General features: G+C 43.7%; 1 protein-coding gene and 1 long non-coding RNA gene across 12 annotated transcripts in view; one reads left to right on the top strand and one right to left on the bottom strand.

The window, feature by feature from the left end:
* The window catches only part of LOC137840569 (uncharacterized), a 211,741-nt gene that overhangs the window by 130,143 nt on the left and 57,922 nt on the right, over positions 1-23,676 (top strand). The window lies entirely within an intron of this gene.
* rab3gap1 (RAB3 GTPase activating protein subunit 1) overlaps positions 1-23,676 on the bottom strand; it is a 168,683-nt gene that overhangs the window by 113,216 nt on the left and 31,791 nt on the right. For all 10 annotated transcript variants that reach the window (XM_049727690.2, XM_068651739.1, XM_068651737.1 and 7 more), the window contains 3 exons: positions 22,505-22,604; positions 12,958-13,039; positions 6,472-6,540 (listed from right to left, as the gene is read on the bottom strand). In XM_049727690.2, coding sequence (XP_049583647.1) covers positions 6,472-6,540; positions 12,958-13,039; positions 22,505-22,604 — 251 coding nt within the window. The remainder of the gene's footprint in view (positions 1-6,471; positions 6,541-12,957; positions 13,040-22,504; positions 22,605-23,676) is intronic.

The raw sequence follows: 23,676 nt of genomic DNA, 5'->3' as shown, positions 1-23,676 counted from the left end.
TTTGCATCACTGCAGAATGTTCACTGAGTCACAAGCTAAAGTTGAAAACGAGACAGACGCATTATCTAAACAGTTGTTGAAATTACAGTTGGCAAAAATGCATGGTGAAGCTAAACAGTCTAAATCACAGAAAAAGGAAATGCGAATGTCACAGGCTCTTCAGGTGGTGGGGCGCGGAAGGGGCCAGTTCCGGGGCGGATATAGAGGCCGGGGAGGGAGTGCACCTGCTTACCCGGGGAGGGCAGCATACAAACCCCATTCGCCCAACGCATGTTTCATCTGCAGCGAAACCGACCACTGGGCAAAAGAATGCCCACAGTATCGACCGCGCGGAGCCACCCGCTCACAAACGCACGGAGGTCAGTACTACCAACATGATGATCTCTGGTGTGGACAATTTGAATAGGGCTGCCCAGGGAGCCAGGAAAGCAGTGGCCCGGCGGAGCCAATGCTTCATGTGACAGTGGAAAGAAAAACCTGTGAAGATGCTGGTGGACACAGGAGCAACTTATTCATCAATAAACACTGCCCTTCCTGTATCCTCACTATCAAAGAAAACAACAACTTTAGTCGGCTTCTCGGGACAACCACGTACTCTGCCTTTTACCAAACCACTTGAAACTGTGATCACCCGGACAGGGTGTAGACTGTGGTACAAATACATCCATTCCACAGACACTCCGATCAATTTGATGGGAAGGGACTTGCTGTCAGCCGTTCAAGCCAGAATTCTGTGTGGGCCAGAGGGAGTGATTATTCAATTTCCAGATGGCATCAGCATCCAGTGCTCACAGCAGCTACAACAACATGGTCAGTGGCTGATGGCGCCCCTACCGGCAGAAGCAGAAACTGCAACCATCTACTGGACCAGGCTGGAGCCAGAGACCCCTGCTGGTGGCGGTGTGTTCTCGACCTACCTACTGTGGAAGCCCTGGATCTGCTCACTGGTGCCATACCACCCACCTGTTGATCCTTTGCATTGCACTCTATTTTATGACCGAAAAAGTGATGATGTATATCGGGATTTGTTTGAAGAAATTGAAGGGCACATGTGGGATTTAACGTCATCGTGCATTTTGATTGGTAAAGAGGGAGTCGCAGCAGCAACTGAATTGACATATGAACAAATGCAGTGGTTCAAAATGACAGAGAAAGGGGTGCCACACATTTCGCTGGCTCTTGCCCCAGGACACGAGGCCAGACAATTGGGCTCAATGGTCAAGCAGTTGTTGCAACAGACCGATTGGCGGAAAACTCACATTCCTAATTTGTACTGGTCTGAGTCTCAGAATGCATACCAAATTAAACAACCCATGGCAGACACAGGATTGCTGGAGATGATGTTGGTGTCCCGCACACACGGTAGGGAGTTAACTGATCATGAGGACGCTGAAGTAATGCTGGCGGCCTTGCCCGACACACTGTGGTCCCAGGGTCCATTTGATATCGGGTTTTGTCATTCGGTGGCCCCTATTGATCTCCAAATGGATGAGACGCAGCCTATCAAACGGCCTCAATATCGTTGGCCGAAAGAGGCGGACCAAGGCATGGAAGACACTCTGTGTGGCCTCTGGGACGCAGGGGTGTTGGAAGTGTCCGACGGCCAAATCGCACTCCTTGCTGTGGCGTTACCAAACTGGGTGGAGCTTGGGTCAAGGTGGACAGGAGCTTCATTGTGCACTGAGTTTGACAGAACTGAGGAGATTTGATAAAAATTGAATAATGTGTAGAAAGCATCATAGTCAGAGATTGAACAGATTTGGATAAAACAAATAGGCTAAAACGGTAAGAGCGAGATCTGATATTTTGGCTCGTCAGGCTTGAGAAGTAGAAGTCGAGTTAGATACATTTTAGAATAGGACATTTGGACTAAAGTGGATTCGGTCAAGAGGAACAGGGGCATTTTGGCATTTTAACAGGGATTGACAGCAAGGGAGATTGAGGATAGAAGATCTGGACAGCAATGACGTAAATTACATTAAAAACTGCCCATTCTAGGGAGAGGTGCTGGATGGTGTGACAGGCAGGATTTTTAGGAAGAGAAAAAGGGGCGAGTTAGACTCGCCAAGAGGGGCAATAAAGAGAAGCAGACTGAGAAACATATTTGAGCTAGACAACAGGAAAAAGGGGGAGAGCCAAATGATGATGTAAAAATCCAGAGGGAATAGTCGGACCCATCTTTATTGAATTTAATTAGGATAATTAATAGAGATCGAGTTTGTAGGAGCAATCTGAGGTTATGGAGGCTCCCCTGACACGCGGGTCCCACAGTCGTCCCCCCAGATAGACATATATGACAATTTGCGATGAATCTGATGGGCGAGTTTATGGAAAATTGAATTGGAGATTTTACAATAGGTCATGTTGACAAGTATGTCCAAATGTGAAGAGTTACTATTAGGAGTCAATGTTTGCCTGCACACTAACATACTAACTTTGCTTAGTGTGGGAGGAGAGCTGAGTGATAGAGACGGATGTGTGTGTCTGCGAGTGTGTGGATGGGTGTGTGCGCATGTGATCATCTATGACTGTGTGTGCGCAGTATGATTGGACAGAGAGGTCTGAAGTTGGGGTGATGTGTTTGCAATTGAGGATAAAATTCCTCTCACCTGAAGGGGTGGTACAGACTGGAGGGTCTGGAACTGGTAAGTGATGAGTTCTGACCGGAACCATGGCTCAATGATCAAATCAGGGGCACCATCGACAACAAAACGATGTGATGGAGAAGGCCCATTTCAGTGATATGGTCAGACAAGACAGAACTAGTATCGAACAGCAAGACTTTGGACGATTTGACGTGTGACGACTTTGAGCTCACCCGACGGGGTGACGGACTAGGTGGACAGTGACCAATTGTTTGACGCTTGAACATGTTTGCGACAATAGCACGCTCTGCTTTGCTTTTCTGTGTGACTTGATTTTTTTTTTTTTTTTTTTGCAGCATCAGCCACCAGCCAAGGAGCGGATTGCGCGTTGCTTGCGTAACTTGTTTTCATTCTTGCAGGTTGTCGATTGCATTCGTGGAAAGTTTGTGTTGGATTTACAAGAATATGTTAACCCTTGCCCTTTTGGTTTTTATGAGGAACTTGTTGATGACGCGGTTTTCAGGACATGATCCGCGGGCGCCAGGATTCATTTTATGACTGTTTTAATTTTGATACTTGATGTCTGTTTTTGTGTGTACAAATGTCCGCTGTCAGCCGGGCTATAAGCTCACTGACAGGAGTGCGATGATTTTTGTTTGTGTTGCCGAGTGTGTGTGGTGGACAGTCAAGTTTCAAGGACTTGGGGTGATGGTCCCGGGGCCCAGATGGTAACTAGAGGTTCCGCGGGCCTCGCTACAATGAGTGTGGTGATGAGAGGGGACGCTTTGCAGGTTCCTTTTGATACGTAATGACACATTGGGTGAATGTGTCAAAGGGGGAGAGTGGTAAAATAGAAATGGGTGAGTAGGTTTCAATTTGTAATTGTGATATACAAAGTTTTTTTCCAAATTCACTTGCTTTCAAGCTTTAACAGGACATGCCAGAATTCACCCAGCAATGAGGGAAGGAGCAGAGGAAGACCAGTGACATCTGGTTGTGGTGTGGAGATGACAAATTATAGGATCGCTTGCCGAAGAATGCATCAGGTATCTGTGCCCTCGTGTCGTTGATAATGCCTGTGGTAGTTGTCCCCATTGAAATACAGAATCTCAATTGGAACCTGGAGTCCCCACTGGCAGGGCTCCTGAAGCGAGCCAAAAGAGGCGTTTTGCCCCCGTGGTTGAGCGACGACGATCCAACATATATTGACACTATAGGAGTGCCCCGGGGTGTGCCAGATAAGTATAAATTCGTTAATCAAGTGTCCTCGGGATTCGAAAGTATCTTCCTGTGGATCACCCCCAATAAAAATGTAGACCGTATTAATTACGTTCATTACAATGTCCAACGACTGGGTAATTATACAGCTGAATCATTTGCCGCAGTTCATGAACAATTGGCTGCAACGTCGTTAATGGCGTTCCAAAATAGAATTGCGTTGGACATGCTATTGGCTAAGGAACATGGTGTGTGTGTGGAATGTTTGGTGATGCATGTTGTACTTTCATCTCAAACAACACGGCACCAGGAGGCCGACTGACCAGGGCGTTGGAAGGACTAAGGACACTGAACAAAAAGATGAAAGATCATTCAGGCGTACACACCGATATTTGGTCTGATTGGATGAAAACGTTCGGAAGCTGGAAAGGCCTCATCATGTCTGTGCTTGTTGCTGTAGCTATTTTTACTACAATTATGATTTTATGCGATTGTTGTTGTATTCCATGTATTAGGTCCCTCACTGTCCGGTTGATCGAGAAAACCGTTGGCCCGTTGCCACCGATGGGCCAATATGCCCTGGTGACTCAACATGAGCAGCGGGGGGAAGGAAGGATCGACAGCGCGCTGGTAGCTGTTTGCTAGGGTAACGGGTGATGACCTCATAAATGAGGTCATGAGAGGGAATAAAGGGAAATGTGCTTTTGGGAGTTTGCAAACATATTTTTTAAGGTTGTGTTAAACTTATAGTCATATTAATATCTAGTATTGGAGTGCTCGTGTGGATTGGTGGGGGGCGAGGAATGTGCAGGCAAACTGCATGAACTTGTTTTCTTTGAAGTGTTGTGGAATAGGCCCAGATAGGGAGTACCGGAGGAGACCATCTCAAGGTCGGTTAGGAAACAAGAACAACAGCACGTCTATGAGACCGGCCTTCGAGGGAAAAACCCAACCGTCTGACCTCAGCGACACCTGGACCGGGGAGGAGATGGCCATCGACCAATCATCTCACAATATTTTGCATGCTTTAATATTCATATTGTGTTTCTTTAAAACTGGGCAACCCGGAAGAATGTGTCGTCTTTTGGTGGTCACAAAAACGCACGAGTTTTAGTGTGAGGGACCCGGGACCCAGGCCTGTATTAGTGCGCTTTGTCAGGAATAAATAATTGGTAAATTTGGTCTGATTGATCTACTGGTCTTCTCTTTGACAGAACGAACTCGCAAAATTGTTAGGTGCGCCAGTGTGTGGATTAGGACATAGCAATTTATGTGTTAAGTGTTGATCGCAATTTGGAGTCAGATCAATAACTAGAATCCGTAACCTAACAGTTAGAAAACCGAGGCTCCACTGTGTATATATATATATATATATATATACTATATGGGGGTCGGATGATATATATATCATTGAAGATTTATTCTTTAACGATATCACGACAATATCATGACAATATAATGACAATAGCGTAACATCAGCTTACGTGTAACATTATGTTACTTTCTAAACCCACATGCTTGTAAAATAAAAAAGTACCTTTGTGTTTTTTGTTTCCATGCGCTCCTTAATGTTCCTAGCGCCGCGACCGCCATAGCTGATCATATCTTGACGGAGAATACACAAAACCTTCCCCGGGACATCTACTTTACGGTATGTTCCGTCAGGCACGTGGTTACGGACTGTGTTCCGAGTTGTACTATGACGCTGCTCTCGAGCCATGCCCATCTGAAGCAGTTCTTGATCCCGTTCGTCTTGTCTATTTCCCAGGCACAATCCTCATGCTGGTGAAAACTTTTGCTGAGTAGGCCCTAGTTCTATCTAACTAAATAACTCGTGTTATCATTATTAATATAAGTGATGAGAACCCAATTGCAAATTCACATTGTGGTGGTGTAAAAACACTAGTTCTCCGCGTAAGTTAAGAAGTGGAAATGATGTGACGAATGTAGCGCCAAAATGTTGCCGAAAATAAGGCGGATGTTGTTGCATCACAGTTGCCAGTGAGTTAGGTTTACCGAGGCAAGCCGATTTCCGTACACACAGTTTAACTAATTTTGCACAAAGATGTGCCAAAAGATGCCGTCGCGGTGGGCGGGCGAATGCTCGCGAGTCGCCGAGGCTAACGTTGCCCGGCCAGTTGGCCGGCCGCTTCCATATATACAAAAAATAATAATAATTCTCAACGGAGTCACACGATTCACGAAAATGATACTTTCGACGGAAAAAAACACAGAAATCTGTGGATCCCAGAAAATTCTCATCCCTGAATAAAACATTTCAATCATTTCAAAATTGTCAATGTAGTGGGGTTGGAGGACGATATAAAAAAAAAAAGTGGTTAGCAACAACGTACAGATGTATGTTTTTGTTTTGCTACATTATAAACTCTTGTCACTTCAGACGGTGAGAAAATGTCTTTTTTTTATAGAATAAAATTATAGTATGGTTACAGACATATATGAAGATGTTTTCATTAATAAGCTGAAGTAGTTACAGGCCTATCTAGAGATATTTTCAAATACCAAAATAAAAACAAATAAACTTAAAATATCACTACAGCTGCACTTAAGGAATCGCAATATGGCATATACATATATATTGGGTAAAAAAACTGAATTATAGTGAGAAAAAAATAAGAGGCATGTTAAGATTGAAGAACTTGCTTACCTGTAGACATCATTGTCCAAAACTGTGCCTTCTGTCAAGTCAGGCCAAGTGGTTGAAAGATGAAGCTCACTTTGAAAAGAAAAATAATTTTTTATGGTAAAAAATCATGACAAGGGTATGATTGATCAAGTTTTCATATGGGCAGTGAACTTTTTCGTTACAAAAATGTATAACACCCTTAACCCTTAGATGCATAAGTGGGTCAAAAATGACCCGGTAAGGTTGTTTTTTTTAAATATCTTTGTAATTTAAAACTGTTATTTCATATTCCAGGAATTCCTCAAAAAACATGTTTTTGACATTATCTATTGACATTTTTAATACCTATTATATATTTTGAGAAATTGTAGTTTTTGTAATACTATCCCAAGTTTCCATAAGTGGGTCAAAAATGACTCGCATGCATTTTCTATGGAATCCAATGGGAACCTTTGATCCTCATCAACTGTGGCTGTGGACCACACAATCTATATGAGAAGTGTCACTCCTCACAAAGATATTTTACATAGCAAGAGCTGATACATGTAAGATTATCTCATATAATATGTACAAGGCCACGATGTCGATTGGGAGATTTGAAGACATTTGCCATACCTTGCGCTTTGATGATAAAAGGACCAGAGCCTTCCGGCTGGAAACAGGCCACATGGCAGCTTTTCGTTATGTATGGGACCTGTTTCTGGTCAATTGCCGACAGTGATTCATCCCCAGTGATTGTGTTGCTGTGGACGTACAGCTTGTGCCTTTCAGGGGTAGGTGCAAGTTCCTACAGTACATGCCAAGCAAGCCCGCAAAGTACTAAATATATTTTGGGTTTGTGATGCACGCATCCCCTATGCGATAGACGGCATAGTTTACACGGGGAGACAACCAGGAGAAGTTGAGAAGAATCTGGGTGAAACCATTGGCCAGCAGTTGTGTAGTCAATTTAGACACACAAGTCGAAACATAACAATGGACAACTTCTTCATCAGTGTGCCTCTTGCGCAGCATCTCTTGGATAAGGATCTCACCATTGTGGGGACTCTACGCCAGAACAAGCCAGATATCTCTCCTCTGATGAAGCCTTCCAAATCCAGGGAGGTTCACAGCACAGAGCTTGGATTCAATGACAACCTTACCATAGTCAGCTATGTCAGGAAGAAAGGAAAAGCTGTTGTGCTCCTGAGCACGATGCACCACGACAAAGTAGTGGATGAAACTAGCGTGAAGAAAAAAACAGAAGTGATCACAATTTACAATAAGACGAAAGGAAGTGTCGAGCACCAAACACAGAGGTGGCCACCTGAATGCCCACACCTTTTTCACAGCTCAACACCCAGATTTCAAGAGTGGCATCACCAATGCACGACGGCTCTTCCTCAAAGAGCTGTCAAAGGAGCTTGTCACACCACTCATGAGGAGTCTGCTGGAACGCTGCCCCCAGCTACAAACCCCAATTATAGAAACAATGGAAAGGTGTGGGGTGACAAAACCCACAACCCAGCCACAGGAAAGTAGCAGCCTGGGCCAACCAAAGAGAAAGAGGTGTCAGATCTGCCCAAGCAGAAAAGACCGCAAGATCAGCAATAGGTGTGCACCTGTGTGCAATGATCACAGCCAGAAGATGGTAGTTTGCCTGAACTGCAGGCAGTGATGAGAAAAAGAGGCAAAACACACACACATTGTTGTTCCATGTAATTTTTCTTGTTCAAAAATATTAAAAAGTGAAAAATAAAGATATTTCAATCATTAAATAATTATTGTGTAAATAATGTAAATATAATACTAAATGTTATATAGATGATTATTCTTGAGCAAAATGGCAAAAAATGTCATAAAACGCATTCATTCTAATATGGGTCATTTTTGACCCACTTATGGAAGAGTGTAGGGTTCAGTCACTCATGCAGGGTTAAGATGCTAGGTTTTCACAATATAAAAAACCAAAACAGTTCTCCCTAAACATTTTCACATTACAAGACACAGTCTTTTTGGGGAGGATTATCAGCATTCAAAATTTTTGCACATTTAAATTTTTGCCGACTGGTCTTGTCTTGTAGTCTATAGTGTTGTTTAAAGACGTTATTGTAGTTAGGTTGCAAAAACACAAGCATTTCTTGGTTTTACTGTTTCCAATCCACTCGTGCCTTATGGCAAGTGAGGATAGACTTGCATATTTTGCAAGTAACCATGCTACTATCTGTCTGATTTTGATAAAATACATTCAACACATTTGTACCATAGAACGGCCGTGTGCATAGTGTGGCAATGATTAAATTTTACAGTTATCATACAGGGTTGCCAGAGCATGAATGGACCCACTTTGGTGACCAAGATAAAGCTTTGCGCTGCTGCCCTCATTTCTCAGCGCCAGTCCAGCCCGAACTAGTGAAGCTAATCACTATTCTCAACCACTAAGAGCTACAAGCATATCAGATCTGGCTTTCTGACTTGTGCAGAGACTGTAGTTAGACTGTATCGTATGGAATCCTCAGCAAAGTGGCATGCCATTGGAAGATGCGATTCAAAGAACAAATTAGTAATTACCGTATTTTCCGGACCATAAGTCGCAGTTTTTGTCATAATTTGGCCGAGGGTACTACTTATAATCAGGAGCGACTTATATATGTGAAATTATCAACACATTATTACTTGATCATTACCACATTACTTACTTACCGTATTTTCATGACCAAAGGGCGCACCGTACTAAAAGGCGCAGTCTCAGTTAGTAAGTGTGCCATTACTGTATTTAACACAGACATAGGGTGCACCGCATCATAGGGCGCATGCATGCCATGATTTACGGGAAACAAAAAAAAATGTCACGGGAGCAAGAAAGTGAGTTCGGTTGTACTTTATTCTACTGTTTAACCATGTACTCTACTGTACTCACATTATTGTTGATCGTTATTCATACGCAAATCCGTCCAAGTCCTCATCTTCTGTATCCAAATTAAACAGTTGGGCAAGTTCACCATCTGACATGCCAATTTCTCTCGTCTCGTCGTTGTCACATTGCTCTTCGGCAATGATCCCGGCTTTCCAGGAAGCTTGAATTGTGCCTCGTTAGCATGTCTCTTTGTCGATGCCATTTTAGAGGGTCCTGATGCTGTTTTCTTTGCACAAACGATTGTATTTAGTTATCAATGGCGGTGGAGGTACACACTCCACGTCTTACGTGAAGTCCTCTGATTGGTTTACCGGCCCGATCTACATAAAACGTAATGTCCTTTGATTGGTTTATCGGGTCTACATATTATGACTGTTTATTACGTCTCTGTGTGGCGTAAGAAACGGTAGTATTTATCAATGGCAGCGGAGGTACGTACTTTGCTCAAACGATAGTATTTATTTACCAATGGTGCCGGAGGTACATACTCCTCTACATGTTACATCCAGTCGTCTGATTGGTTTACCGCCCCGATCGACGTAAAACGTAATATCTGGTTCATCGGGTGACTGTATATTACGTCTCTGTGTGGCGGAAGCCACACAAAACAATGGTGGCGAAGGGATGTACTCCTTTACGTTACACTGTGATTGTTTTTATTGTCCCGATCTACGTGGCAGAAGCTACACAAAACAATGGTGGTAAAGGTACGTACTCCATGTCATGTCTAGTCCTCTGATTTTTTTTTTTTTTTGTCCCAATCTACGTCTACGCCTGTATATTACGGAAGCCACACAAAACAACTTTACAGATTTTTGAATTTGGTTCACACAAAAGACACGCCTTCTTAAATGGCGCACCTTGGTTTTTTGAGAAAATTAAAGACGTTTATGTGCACCCTATAGTTGTGAAAATACGGTACTAGTATAGTTGACAAATGCACGGCGGTGCAGAAAGAGTCGGAGCAGCAGCAATGAGCGCTTATAGCACAGGGTGTGCCTCTGAGCAATGTGTTTCACTAAGGACAAGCGCTGGGTGAGCGGCTGGCTGCGCACGTAGGAAAAAAGCACTGCCGTCCAGGAGTCGGTGCAGCAGCCATGAGCGCTGATAGTGTGGGACGTGCCTCTGAGCAATGTGCGTCACTGTGGACGGGACTGAGTTCAAGCGCAGGAGGCGCCAGTCGACCACGTGCGAGGGAAGACTCACCAACCAGTGCAGCAGGAGTTTAAACATGACAATATCACTTCTTTGTTCTTTTATTTACTGTAAAGGTACAATACATGCACAGAAATGTGTGGGAATGGCTATCAAGAAAATGGGAAAGGCTTATGTAGCATAAAAGTATTAAGGAGGGTTTAAAAAGTGTGTACTGGACCACAATGCAACAGGAAATTCATGCCCAACCATGACTCACATGGTTTCGCTATCCATCTTCATATTGACGATATGGTCCTTTGAAGGTGTCGATGTTATATTTGGGGGCAAATGTCAGTTAGCCAGCTGACATCTTATAACATGGTCTGCAGTCTGTTCCTCTGAGCCACACGCATCTTGCAGTAGGTGCCAATACCCATTTGTGCATGGTTGAGCGGAAGAGACCAACACCAGCTCAAAGGTGGTTAAGCCTTACCCAAGCTGGTCTGGGGAAACATATTCCTGGTGGTATTGTGCTGGCCTCTGCGATGAATCCGCGAAGTCGGGAAGAGCTTTCTTTCCATTCCATGTTCCATTCGCTGTCTGCCCAAGTTGTTACATTGCTGCCTGACTGGTCAGCTTCATTCAGCAGCTCCAGTGCAGCAGGGACAAACAGTTGTCTCGACTTGAGTTGCTGGTGTACTCTAGGTGTTGGAGAGAGAAGACGATCGTGCAGAAGGTGATCGGGCTCCTGTGCCCGGCGAGCTCTCTTACCGCGGAACTCGGATGTTTGGATGCCTGCAAATGTGTACAGTTTGTCCGTTGGTGTGGGCCGAAGGCAACTTGTCACTAAGCGCGAGTGTCGTTAATTGGCTTGTCTATTAGACGGGTGTGAGCACTACGACACCAAACAGGAGTGCAATATTCGCTGGCAGAATAGACCGAAGCTAGAGTGTGTACGGAGTGTCTTACCGTCAGCTCCCCAGCTTGAACTAGCCAATCTTCACAGGAGGCTGACGTGTGTTGTGAGGTTTTTACACAGTGACTCTTGGCGACAGCGGTATGCGAGTGCTCTGTAGTTTAATGCCACGCTTTGTAGGCTTGGCAAAGAAATATAGAGAACCTTTATTAACATTAAAATTAAAGTCCCAATGATCGTCACACACACAACTGGGTGTGATGAAATTTGTCCTCTGCATTTAACCCATCCCTGTGTGACTTTGATTCATCCCTTGGGGAGTGATCTAATCCCCCAATTCCAACCCTCAATGCTGAGTGCCAAGCAGGGAGGCAATGGGTCCCATTTTTATAGTCTTTGGTATGACCCGGCCGGAGTTTGAACCCACAACCTTCCAGTTTCATGGCGGACACTCTACCACTAGGCCACTGAGCTGGTAACGTGTACGTTAAGATCACGTTTCGCCTCCTTTTTGGAAAGATGGAAGGCAGCCGTCACTCTTTTGGTGGTACTGAGCTTCAGCTTCCACCTCTGCTTGCATTTAAGGCCGCGATTCCAGACGGTATCGTAGGCTGCTGTAAGATCTACAAACACAGCACCAGATTTTTCTTTTGCCGAGAAACAGTCCTCAACTTCTTGAGTCAACATAGTGACTCGATCTGCGGTAGATCTCCTACGGTGGAATCCAGCTTGCTCACTGGGAAGCATCAGATCGATGATAGGTTCAACGCAGGTGAAGATTAGTCTCTCTAGGATCTTAAAGGGTATACACAAAAGAGTGATAGGTGTGTAGCTCTTCGGATCTTCTAATGGCTTCGACGGCTTTGGGATAGCAACCACAGACATTTTCCTCCAGATTTTGGGAAGCTTGAGTGTATGCAGGCAGGAAGATAAGAACATGTTTAACAAAGACTTCAGAACAACTCCAGCATGTGTAATCAGCTCCGGGCAGATGGAATCAGGCCCCAGGCTTTTCCAGGTTTTGGTTGATGAACAGCATTGGCAAATTCCTCTGATGTGAACTCCCCAGAGATTGTTTGACCAGGGGGCGCCGGTATTTTCCAGAGTACAGCCACTTCTTTGTTAACCAGGTAGGCTGCGTCGCAATCTTTTGTTTTGTATACCCCATTCTTTACCAGTTGCAAAGCAATGATGTTGACAGAAATGGGGCAAATACGTTGCGATTTCCTGGATTTGCCCATGAGGTTGTTGAAGGTGTGCCGTGCTAGTTGGCTAGAGTGCGTCAATGGACTTGACAGCCTCTGACCAGCATTCTTTCCGCTTTTAATCCAGTCGAGCATGTAGAGCAAATACCCATCATCCTTGGATAGGGTAGTAAAATTATTTATTAAAATTTGCATTTTGTGTATTTGTGTTATGTTTGTCTGATATTCTTTGTGATCATCTTACTTTAAGTAATGAGACGATGCAAAAATGATTTGAGAACAGGGCAAATACATGCTCACTGCACTGTAGTTTCTGTAACATTATACACACTATTAAAATATAGATATTTTACCTGATTGTTTCTTCACATGCACCAAATGGAAGCTTCCCAAACTCCTCCACGCCAACCTCGCCTCCAAGAAGGTTGTCAAAGTCTGCCAAAAATCCACAAGGAGCCTCAGTAAGCACTATATAGCTGTGTATTAATACTTTATTCAAATGCCAACCTTAAAATATGTGTTTTCAAATTGCTTGAACAAAATTGTGCACACAATCATTTAAAACCTTTATTAAACAAAAAACAAACTGGGGGGGAAAAATAAAACATTGCGATAGCGTTATTCTTGTCAAGGATTATATGGCCCAAAGCACAATTTATATCATAGCAATTTATATATCATAGCAACGCACACACACACACACACACACACATACACACGCACACACACACACACACACATACACATACACACACACACACACACACACACACACACACACACACACACATCGTTAAAGAATTCTTTAACAATATCATGACAATAGCGTAACATTAACTTACATGTAGCGTCATGTTACTTTCGAAACCAGACATGGGCAAACTACAGCCCGCGGGCCACATTCGGCCCACACGGCTGTTTAATCCGGCCTGTCAAACCTGAATAAATTGTATTATTAAAATTTTTTTGGGGTCATTTTCCCTGCAATGACTGCGTTTCCCCAGTAGATGGGGAAACGCCCGCCCGCGCATTTACTCCCGGAAGCCGTGTCAGAAAGCTCAGTGCACACTCACAAGCTCAGTGGCCAAGTGGTAGAGTGTCCGCCCTGAGACTGGAAGTTCGTGGGTTCAATCCCCGGGTGGGTCAGGCCAAAGACTATAAAAATTGGCCCCATTGCCTCCCTGCTTGGCACTCAGCATTAAGGGTTGGAATTGGGGGATTAGATTAGATAAATGATTCCCGAGCGCGGCACCGCTGCTGCTCACTGCTCCCCTCTCCCCCAGAGGATAGATCAAAATCACATGGGGATGGGTTAAATGCAGAGGACAAATTTCACCACACCCAGATGTGTGTGACGATCATTGGGACTTTTAAGTGCGTGTACGTACTCAGTAATATGGACTGGACCCGGCGCACTCCGCGCTCTATTTCTATCACTGCCGAATTTCGAGTGTGGGCTGATACGTCAGCATTCTTGTAATTCGCCCACTGAGCTTTCAGATAGAGTTTTACGCTATGGCCACCCACAAACTTTCCCCTGTAATCCTTCCATTAAAATGAATGGCCCAAGAAAAAGAAAGGTGGACACTGAGTGCGGGGTGTTCAAAAGAGTGGACAATTTGGCCCGACCTACGTGTGTGAGCAGACGTTCAGCCACATGAACGTCAACAAAGCCCATCACAGATCGAGGTTAACAGACCAACACCTCGGCTCTATCCTAAGAATTGCCACAACAAATTTTACTCCAGACTCCACTAGCAAAAAAGGGAGACCAACAACACTATTCCCACTGAAAATGAAGGGGAGTTTCTCAAGTTTGTTGTAAAAAACAAAATGCATTTTGAACATAATTTGAACAAATAGCAGGGATTGAAACTAGCGACCATTCTCATTTCCAAACAATGCAGGATGCTCAAGGACATTGATGCACCACATGTTTGCGACTGATCTTAACTTTTGAAGTTTTTAAGGCCGACTTTACGAAGTGTTTCCCGTTTCCTCACCACTGTCACCAGGTGTTTGTGAGTTAACGCTCTGCTCTGATTTTCAGATATCTGTCACCGTGTTGCCGTTTTGATTTCTTTATTACTTTATTTAGATGTATTCTTTCACTGATTCTTCAAGATGATGTATTTGTTCAGAATGTTTGACGTTTGATGTGATTTCGCCTCAATAGATGAACATCTTTCATAAACCTGACCTGCAGGTGCTGAAGTGATGGAAATTGTTATTCATAATAACAGTGTCATATTTAATGAGAATCACTGATCGTAGTTTCTGGTGAAATATTTTTTTTAATGGTGTTAATAAATGCATTTGTTTTCAAAAAGCTTTTTTGAATATCCACGCTTTACTACCTACAAAAGGCCAAAACCTTTTATGCAATGACCTTTACATGTTGTTTATATTCACACAAACACTACATCCATCTGCTCCTGGTTCGGCCACCGGTCAAAATTTAGCACCCAATTTGGCCCGCAAGTCAAAAGGTTTGCTCACCCGTTCTAAACCCACATGCTTGTAAAAGTACAAAAGTACCTTTGTGTTTTTTGTTTCCATGTGCTCCACAATGTTCCTAGCACTGCGACCTCCATAGCTGATCATATCTTGACAGAAAATACACAAAACCTTCCCCGGGACATCTACTTTACGGATATGTTCCATCAGGCACGTGGTTACGGACTATGTTCCGAGTTGTATGATGACGCTGCTCTCGAGCCATGCCCATCTGAAGCAGTTCTTGATCCCGTTCATCTTGTCTATTTCTCTGGCACGATCCTCATGCTGGCGAAAACTTTTGCTGAGTAGGCCATAGATCTATCTTACTAAATAACATTGTGGCGGTGTAAAAACACTAGTTCTCCGCGTAAGTACAAGTGGAAATGATGTGACGAAAATGGCGGCAAAATGCTGCCGAAAATAAGGCGGATTGTTGTTGCATCACTGCTGCCAGTGAGTTAGGTTTACAGAGGCAAGCCGATTTCCATACTCACAGCTTAATTAATTTTGCCTTCAGATGTGCCAAAAGATGCGGCCGCGGCGGCCGGGCGAATGCTCGCGAGTCACCAAGGCTAACGTTGCCCGCTTCCATAAACCCCCCACACCCCCGTTTTTACTCAACGTATTTCACGAAAATGATAATTTCGACGGAAAAAACACGGAAAGTTCTCATCCCTGTAAATGCTAATTAAAATACAGTCAAACCTCGGTTTTCAAACGTCCCGGTTCTCGAACAAATCGGAATTCGAACAAAAAATTCGAGATATTTTTGCCTCGGTTGTCGAACAAATTTTGGAGGTCGAACCTCGCGAGATGACCCGAGAGGACCTGAGAAACCCCGACCGCGCGGTCCGGATGCCGACTGAGTCCGTTGTTATTGTGATTTCATTACTTTGAGGATTGTATTAACCCCTAATCATGCCTCCAAAGAAAGCTAGTGGGAGCAGTAAAGCCATTCTAAAAGACGCTCTTAAAGGGCTAGAGACACCGGTATATGTATAAATCGGTTTTAGTTAGCTTATGGGCTTATAAATATAAATTGACGCTCGAAACAACGAAAAGGAAGCTGTTGCTCTGAAAAATATAATTTAAATTTGCCGCACAGACGAGTTTGACTGCACCGAGCCGCCAGCCGGAAGTGACGTCTCATGACGTCTCAAGTTGTACGCGTTTAGCTTCAGTGAATGTAAACAAAAAGAGAAGAGGGGCCAGCGCGGAGACGTCGGGCCAGGTTTGCGGCCAACCCAGCTCGCCTAGCCGTGCCTTCCATTATCCTGGCGTACGTTCGTTCGCGGGACGACAAGATGGGTTGCGTTCGCCTGATAGGATCCACGAACCGGACAGTGCGTGCCTGCTGTGTGCTCGTGTTCACAGTGGCCTGGTTGACTGTCATCTTTCCGGACTCTGCTGTGCATCGGGAGCGGCTAGCGTGCTATCACTCTTATTGTTCATCTTCTTGTTTTATTTTTCCTGTGTTGTTTACTTGGATGTGCGTTGTGAACTCTGTCTTGTCACTCTGTGATAGTGAGAAACGTAATTTCGATCTCTTTGTGTGTCTTGACATGCGGAGGAATTGACAATAAAGGAGACTTTGACTTTTTCCAAATACGATATGTCTCCCAGCTAACCTGTGAACATCTCAGAATTCTGACTGCCTCCACCTGTCAGTGGATCACCAGCTTCCTGACCAACAGGAGACAGCGTGTGAGGCTGGGGAGCATCACATCTGACACCCGGACCACCAATACTGGAGCCCCTCAGGGGTGCGTCCTCTACCCACTGCTCTTCTCTCTCTACACCAATGATTTCTCCGCAGGTGACTCTCCTGTGAAGCTCCTGAAGTATGCAGACGACACCTCTCTCATCGGACTGATCCAGAACGGTGATGAGACTGCGTACAGACAGGAGGTGGAGCGGCTGGTCCACTGGTGCAGCCAAAACCACCTGGAGCTGAACCCGCTCAAGACCGTGGAGTTGACAGTGGACTTCAGGCACGACCCTTCACCACTTTCACCCCTCACTATCCGCATGAATACTATTCTCTCCACAGACACCTTCAAGTTCCTGGGAACCACAATCTCTCAGGACCTGAAATGGACCGGCCACATAGACTCTGTCCGGAAGAAGGCCCAGCAGAGGCTGTACTTCCTGAGACAGCTCAAGAAGTTCAACCTGCCGCGGGAGCTGCTGAAGACCTTCTACACTGCCATCATCCAGTCTGTCTTCTGCACCTCCATCACTGTCTGGTTTGGATCGGCCTCCAAACAAGACAAGCACAGACTGCATCGGACAATAAGGACTGCAAAAAAGATAATTGGAATCAACCTCCCGTCTATCCAAGACTTGTACCTGTCCAGGACCAGGAAACGTGCAAGTAACATCTCTACAGACCCTTCTCACCCAGGTTGCAGTCTGTTTGAACTACTCCCCTCCGGACGGCGTTATAGAGCTCTGTACACTAAAACCAACAGACACAGAGACAGCTTCTTCCCCCAGGCTGTTGCTCTGATGAACTCACACCAATCTTAGAGTCTCAGAGTCATTACTATGCAATAACATCCTGCTCTCCACACCTTTTTTGAATTGTCTACACTGTTTGTACGATGTGTCCTCTCTGCATCCATTGCAGCCTGGTCATCCTAGAAGAGGGACCCTCCCATCTGTGGTCTCTTCTCAAGGTTTCTCATTTCCCCTAGCTGGAGTTTTGAGTTTTTCCTTGCCCTCTTGGGAGTTTAAGATCAGGGGATGTTTGAGAATATCTGCCATTTTTCATATGTCCTGAGTGTTGTTGTTAGTCACCTAAATGTTGAACAGAGGCTGTGATTTACCGAAGTCAAATTCCTTGTTTGGCACGCTCAAACATGGCAAATAAAACACTCTTGAATCTTGAATCCCCAATGTCAATCATGCACTTATCTGATGTAAGTGACCGGCTCGCCGTTTAAAGGCCCAGAGACATCCCTTTTTTTTTTTTTCAATTAGAACGGAATTTGATAGAATGTATAAAGAGAACACATTTGCCGCATTGGAAATTAAAAATGGACACCGATTACTAAGAATAAAGCTAAAATTAAATGCCAGTTTATCGATCGGGTTCCGCACGCAGCCACACTGGTGGCGCCATTACTGTGACGTCACAAGTTGTACATCCGGATCTCAACAAACCCAAACAACATGGCAGATGATAGCAACAGCTCCGTTTCTAGCGGCAATATTAGCATCATTATATCCGATTCAGAAACCTCTTTTGACGCAGAATATGATGAATCTAGCAGTTAACTTGGGCTGAGCTGAGCACGTTTTCTGAATTGTGCCCCTCCCGTCACTCTGGTTAGGTTGGCATAGTAAAAAGTGCTCTTGGGGGCTTTAGAGTGCCGAGTTGATCTCGGCACATGAAGAAATGACCACCTGCAACGTTTGGTTTAGGTTTAAATCGCATTTTTAATTTTATTGCTTAAATCACATTTTCTCGACGAGCTGAGCATGTTTTCTGATTTGTGCCCCTCCCGTCACTCTGGTTAAGTTGGCATAGAAAAAAGTGCTCTTGGGGGCTTTAGAGTGCCGAGTTGACCACGACACATGAAGAAATGACCACCTGCAACGTTTGGTTTAGGTTTTTTGCGCTTTTTAAATTTTATTGCTTAAATCGCATTTTCTCGACGAGCTGAGCACGTTTTCTGAATTGTGCCTCTCCCGTCACTGTGGTTAGGTTGGCATAGTAAAAAGTTCTCAGGGGGCTTTAGAGTGCCGAGTTGACCACTGCGCATGAAGAAATGAACATCTGCAGCGTTTGGTTTAGGTTTTAGGCGCATTTTTAATTTTATTGCTTAAATCGCATTTTTTCGACGAGCTGAGCACGTTTTCTTAATTGTACCCTTTCCGTCACGCTTCGACATACTTTTCAAAGTCAAAGTCTCAAAGTCAAAGTCTCCTTTATTGTCAATTCCTCCGCACACAAAAAGATCGAAATTACGTTTCTCACTATCCCAGGGTGACAAGACAGAGTTCACAACGCACATACAAGTAAACAACACAGGTATATTACTAGTATTATTCTTGGTACAGTGGCCTGACTTAATTAAAATTAAACTTACCCTTTTCCTCTCTCGTTTGACAAAAGCACGTCTAGGCTTCCCAAATGGAGTCCGCTCTTGTTCTGTGACTGGCGTTGTAGCCCTGGTTGGGGTAGAACTATGGCCACTAGTCTGGCTAGGGCTACCAGCAGAAGCATTGTCAACAGTTGCGGTCATTGGTCTTGAAAAAATTGTTGGGACAGAATCCTTTTTGAGCACTAGCTTGCACCGTGTACTTATGCCGAGTTTGATCCTCATAAGGGGTCCAGGTTCAAAGCACGTTTCCTGGAAATGTGCACTGCACAGAACACTATAATCTGTAGGACCAGACCAGTCTTTCCGCGTCCTTTGTACCTGTTTGGTCCATTGTTTCCTCAAACCCTCGTCTTTTGGAAAAAAAAATAGCGATACACCTGCTCCGTTGGTGTTACTGCATCCCATCGCGATACACCTTTTGCCTCCGCGCTTCGACATACTGTTGTTTTCCATTCACTCAAGCTAAACGCGTACAACTTGAGACGCCACTTCCGGCTTCTTCCCCAGTCTAGAAGGAGTGCAGTCAAACTCGTCTGCGCGGCAAATTTTAATTACATTTTCAGAGCAACAGCTTCCATTTCGTTGTTTCGATCGTCAATTTATATTTATAAGCCCATAAGCTAACTAAAACCGATTTATACATATACCGGTGTCTCTAGGCCTTTAAAGGGTAAAATTCTGTACTTTAGCCCCTCTGCAGTAACGCAGTTTGTAGGGGAGACGAGAATTCATTTAAGCCGGTATGGAAAGAAGATTCGTTCCGAGTCTAACTGCTGTTCAGGTAACTAATCTATTGTTAGATTAATTCCGTCATTTCCGGACGCCAGTCCCGCTGAAATCAAAGAAACCCGAGGGTTGAGTAACAACTTTGTCGAGACCCAGGATCTCCTCAATCGCGGCCGTTTCAGCGGCTCTCCTTTCCTATTAAGATTGTTGCTTTTGTTATCAGCTCGGAATAGTTTAGCTGTCTTTGTTAAGACCGTGGGAACTCGTTTATTTTCACTAGCGTACACTCACACTAGCTGAGCTTAAGTTAACGGTTTCGAACTAGATTCTGACACTCCCTGATGTCAAGGATTAAAGCTGTCTTCATTTAAAAAAGAACTGAACGGTTTAAAGTATGACTATGATAGAGAAACAAAAGAGATTTAAAGCATAAAAGATCAAAATAATCATTAGTCGAAATTAAATGATTATAAAGTAGAAATTTAATGAATAAGCTAGAAAGAGAATTACAAGTTTCAATTATTCGAACAACTAACAATAATTTCCACTCACCATTCTCAATAGAGCAAAAATTATTCACTCGAAGTTCTCTCGATTAAAAACTCAAAAATATAGTAAAAAAGCGCAAGAGGCTAGAGGTCTAAAATGCTGTTTGGTGGAAAAGTCGAGTGATCAGTTCTTCTTGTTCCAAAATCCGAATTCTGTTTAAAAGAACAGGATGGCCTAAAGAATGGAGATGACGACGCCCTAAAAATGGCTCCTCTCTCCTGCACCGAGGTCTGCATCTCCTAGTCTGTCTTTGAGCTTAAAATTTGACTAAGTCCAATTTTAAGATAGTATAAATTCATTTTAACGGACCTAGGGTTAATCTCATAAAGAATGAAATCTATCTTTGTCTAATCGGCGTTCTCGACCCACGGCAGTAGCCGCAGGGGTATACCCCTGACGGGCAGAGCCCACCGGGCGAGAGAGAGCCATGCTCTTTGTCCGAACGAACCTTTTATACCAGTCTAGTTCGTGGGTACTATAGTACTACCTGCTTGGTCACGTACCAGTTTTTTTCCATGACGTCATACATTGGCCTCAGATGATCCAAATGCTTCCAGAATAGACTGCACCTGCATCTCAGCCGGTCTCAACCGGATTCAACCAGATGAGATGACCATGTTCTCACGAAAGTAACAATTTTCTCAGGGATGCTTCATCCTGTTTCACACTCCCAAATCTTGTCAACTGTCCATCAACGTGACATTTGCAAATGTTTTTTCTCTGACTTGTGTTCCGTCAAACAGCATCTTGTTTAGGCTTCAACTGGATGAACATGACCGAGGTCACGTTCATATGTGGGACTTCAGTCTTCCTCCACTTAGTATCACCATTAACCCTTTCCGCCTCCTTGTCTTTGCTCACATTCATACATTCACGTGTAAATGGAACATCAATATTACATACATGTTTGATACTGATCAAACATCGTGACAATAATAACACATACTTTCACAATAGTCAATTTAACACATAATCATAACTATGATCGTGGATTCTCTTAGTTAGCAGTTTAAAACACTCAAGCATCTTCAAAACGTATTTTAACAAGCTGGTGACCTCTGGGTCAAGCTCAAGCGTGGGATTGCAGTCTTCCACCCATGGTACCACTGTCAGCCCCTTGTCCTTACTCAATTCTTAATACATTTATGTGTAAATGAAATATCAGTGCTATGATGCTCCTCAAGTTGCTACTAACTATACAATATTGCAAAGCAGAATAAAATATATTGGAGCTTACTCTAACTGTGATTAACATGTCTCATTCTCATTACCTAACGATGAGCATGGGCTTCCCGAGTTAGCAAATTAAAATATTCAAGCAGTTTCAAAGTATATTATAGCAAAACAAAATAATATAACATAATCCAAAATTGTGTGTTGCTGTGCCTCAGAACAAGTCTTCATCTAATCAATGACTTTATAAACTATTAATTTACTATGTTAGGTCAATCTGACTTTGGCACCATCGTCTGGTGAAATTTGGAACGGGAATGGAGGATTACTGGTTCAACCAACAGATTCCCCTTTACCAAATAACAATCGTTAATTTTGAAGAAGTAACTTTTAAGTAACCCCTACTCAGGCCCCCTTCTTCAGGTCTTCCATGTCAAGCTTTAAAATTTGGAATTTCATTTTAGCCAAGTCGTCTGGGCCAAATCCAATACACACTCACGCACCATCTTTTACCATCCTATCCACCATGTAACTCGACACCATGAAAGAGTGGACGAAGTCTGGCCTTTTCTGCTCTAGCTGTTCTCCACAAGACTTGACCCCACTTTACAAAAGGATAGCTGGATCATTTTTTACAATTTTTTTACAATGCGTTAAAAAAAAAGTCTGTTTTCACACATGGGTGGGCTGGAATATATACCCTGTGATGAATGGGAGTTCAATGGAGTTATCAAGGAAGGCGTAATATGCAGATCAAGTCAGCTGAGCAATAAAGAGCTGGGGCATAGTCTGTGAATACATCCGATAGAGCACACTGAGTATCGTCTGAACAATATACACTTACCAGGAGGCTGCAGTGGCCAAGAATGTTGTTGCCAGTCCTGAAGAATGTAGGTAAAACGGATTGCAACATTGATTGGAGGCAAGGGGTAGATGGTGTAGCCCTAAAAATATGGAGAAAAGTTCGTGACAACAGTGATAATGTTGATAATGATAATGAATATTCAATATGTATTGTATGTGTGTGTCACGTATGAAGTTTACACATTTACAGGACATGTGAATACTTTGCACGTGTAAATGGTTTAAAAATTCCTTTCTCTGTGGATGGATGGATGGATGGATGGATGGATGGATGGATGGATGGATGGATGGATGGATGGATGGATGGATGGATGGATGGATGGATGGATGGATGGATGGATGGATGGATGGATGGATGGATGGACGGACGGATGGACGGATGGACGGACGGACGGACTTTATCCCACAGTGGGGAAATTTTCTTGTCACAGCAGCGTACAAGAATACAAGAAACAAGTGCCAAATGTAGAAATTGATAAATAACTGACAAACAACGACAAAAACAAGTGCCACTAGTAGCGGTAGAGACCAAACAGAAGGAAACAAACACATGATCAGGTGCCGCACGTGTTGTAGAGTCTGACAGCAGTGGGAATGAAGGACCTGCGGAACCTCTCCTTTCTTTTAAGCTATGTTGAAGTAATGCTATTAATGTTTTGTAAAAGGAATGTTCATTAAATTTCAACATTTTCCCAATGTTCTTGTGCTCTTTACACCAAAACAAAAAGGAAAGACATGATATTTTGGTTATTTATAACATAGTATGGTATAATTCCAATCGGCCGGCCCACTTGACATCTACCGGGACCGTATGTGGCCCACAATGTGAAATTACTTTGACACCCCTGGTTTAAAAGATAAAAGCAAGTGTGTGCGTTGATGCGTAATGCGTTGATTAGCTTCTTAGCTTTGGTGTCTATGTGCTGCTCCCGGTAGGCTTACATGTATGTCAAGCAAGCGATTCTAGCCTATAGAAAAAATGTTTTTTGTTAAATGACATGCGATCGACCAGTAGTAGCTTACTTCGGTGACGTCCCTGACCATGGTTTCCGTAATGCTGAAAGCGATATGACCTTGTAATTTACATTTTGGTAGAGCGCTGTGTACAACCAGTATTGATTAACAAATTCATCAATTGATCCATATACCGTT

Source organism: Syngnathus scovelli, chromosome 8, assembly GCF_024217435.2.
Source record: "Syngnathus scovelli strain Florida chromosome 8, RoL_Ssco_1.2, whole genome shotgun sequence".
NCBI classification, from domain to species: domain Eukaryota; kingdom Metazoa; phylum Chordata; class Actinopteri; order Syngnathiformes; family Syngnathidae; genus Syngnathus; species Syngnathus scovelli.
Note: the sequence above shows the minus strand (reverse complement) of the source record. Positions and strands in the feature narration are given on the sequence as shown.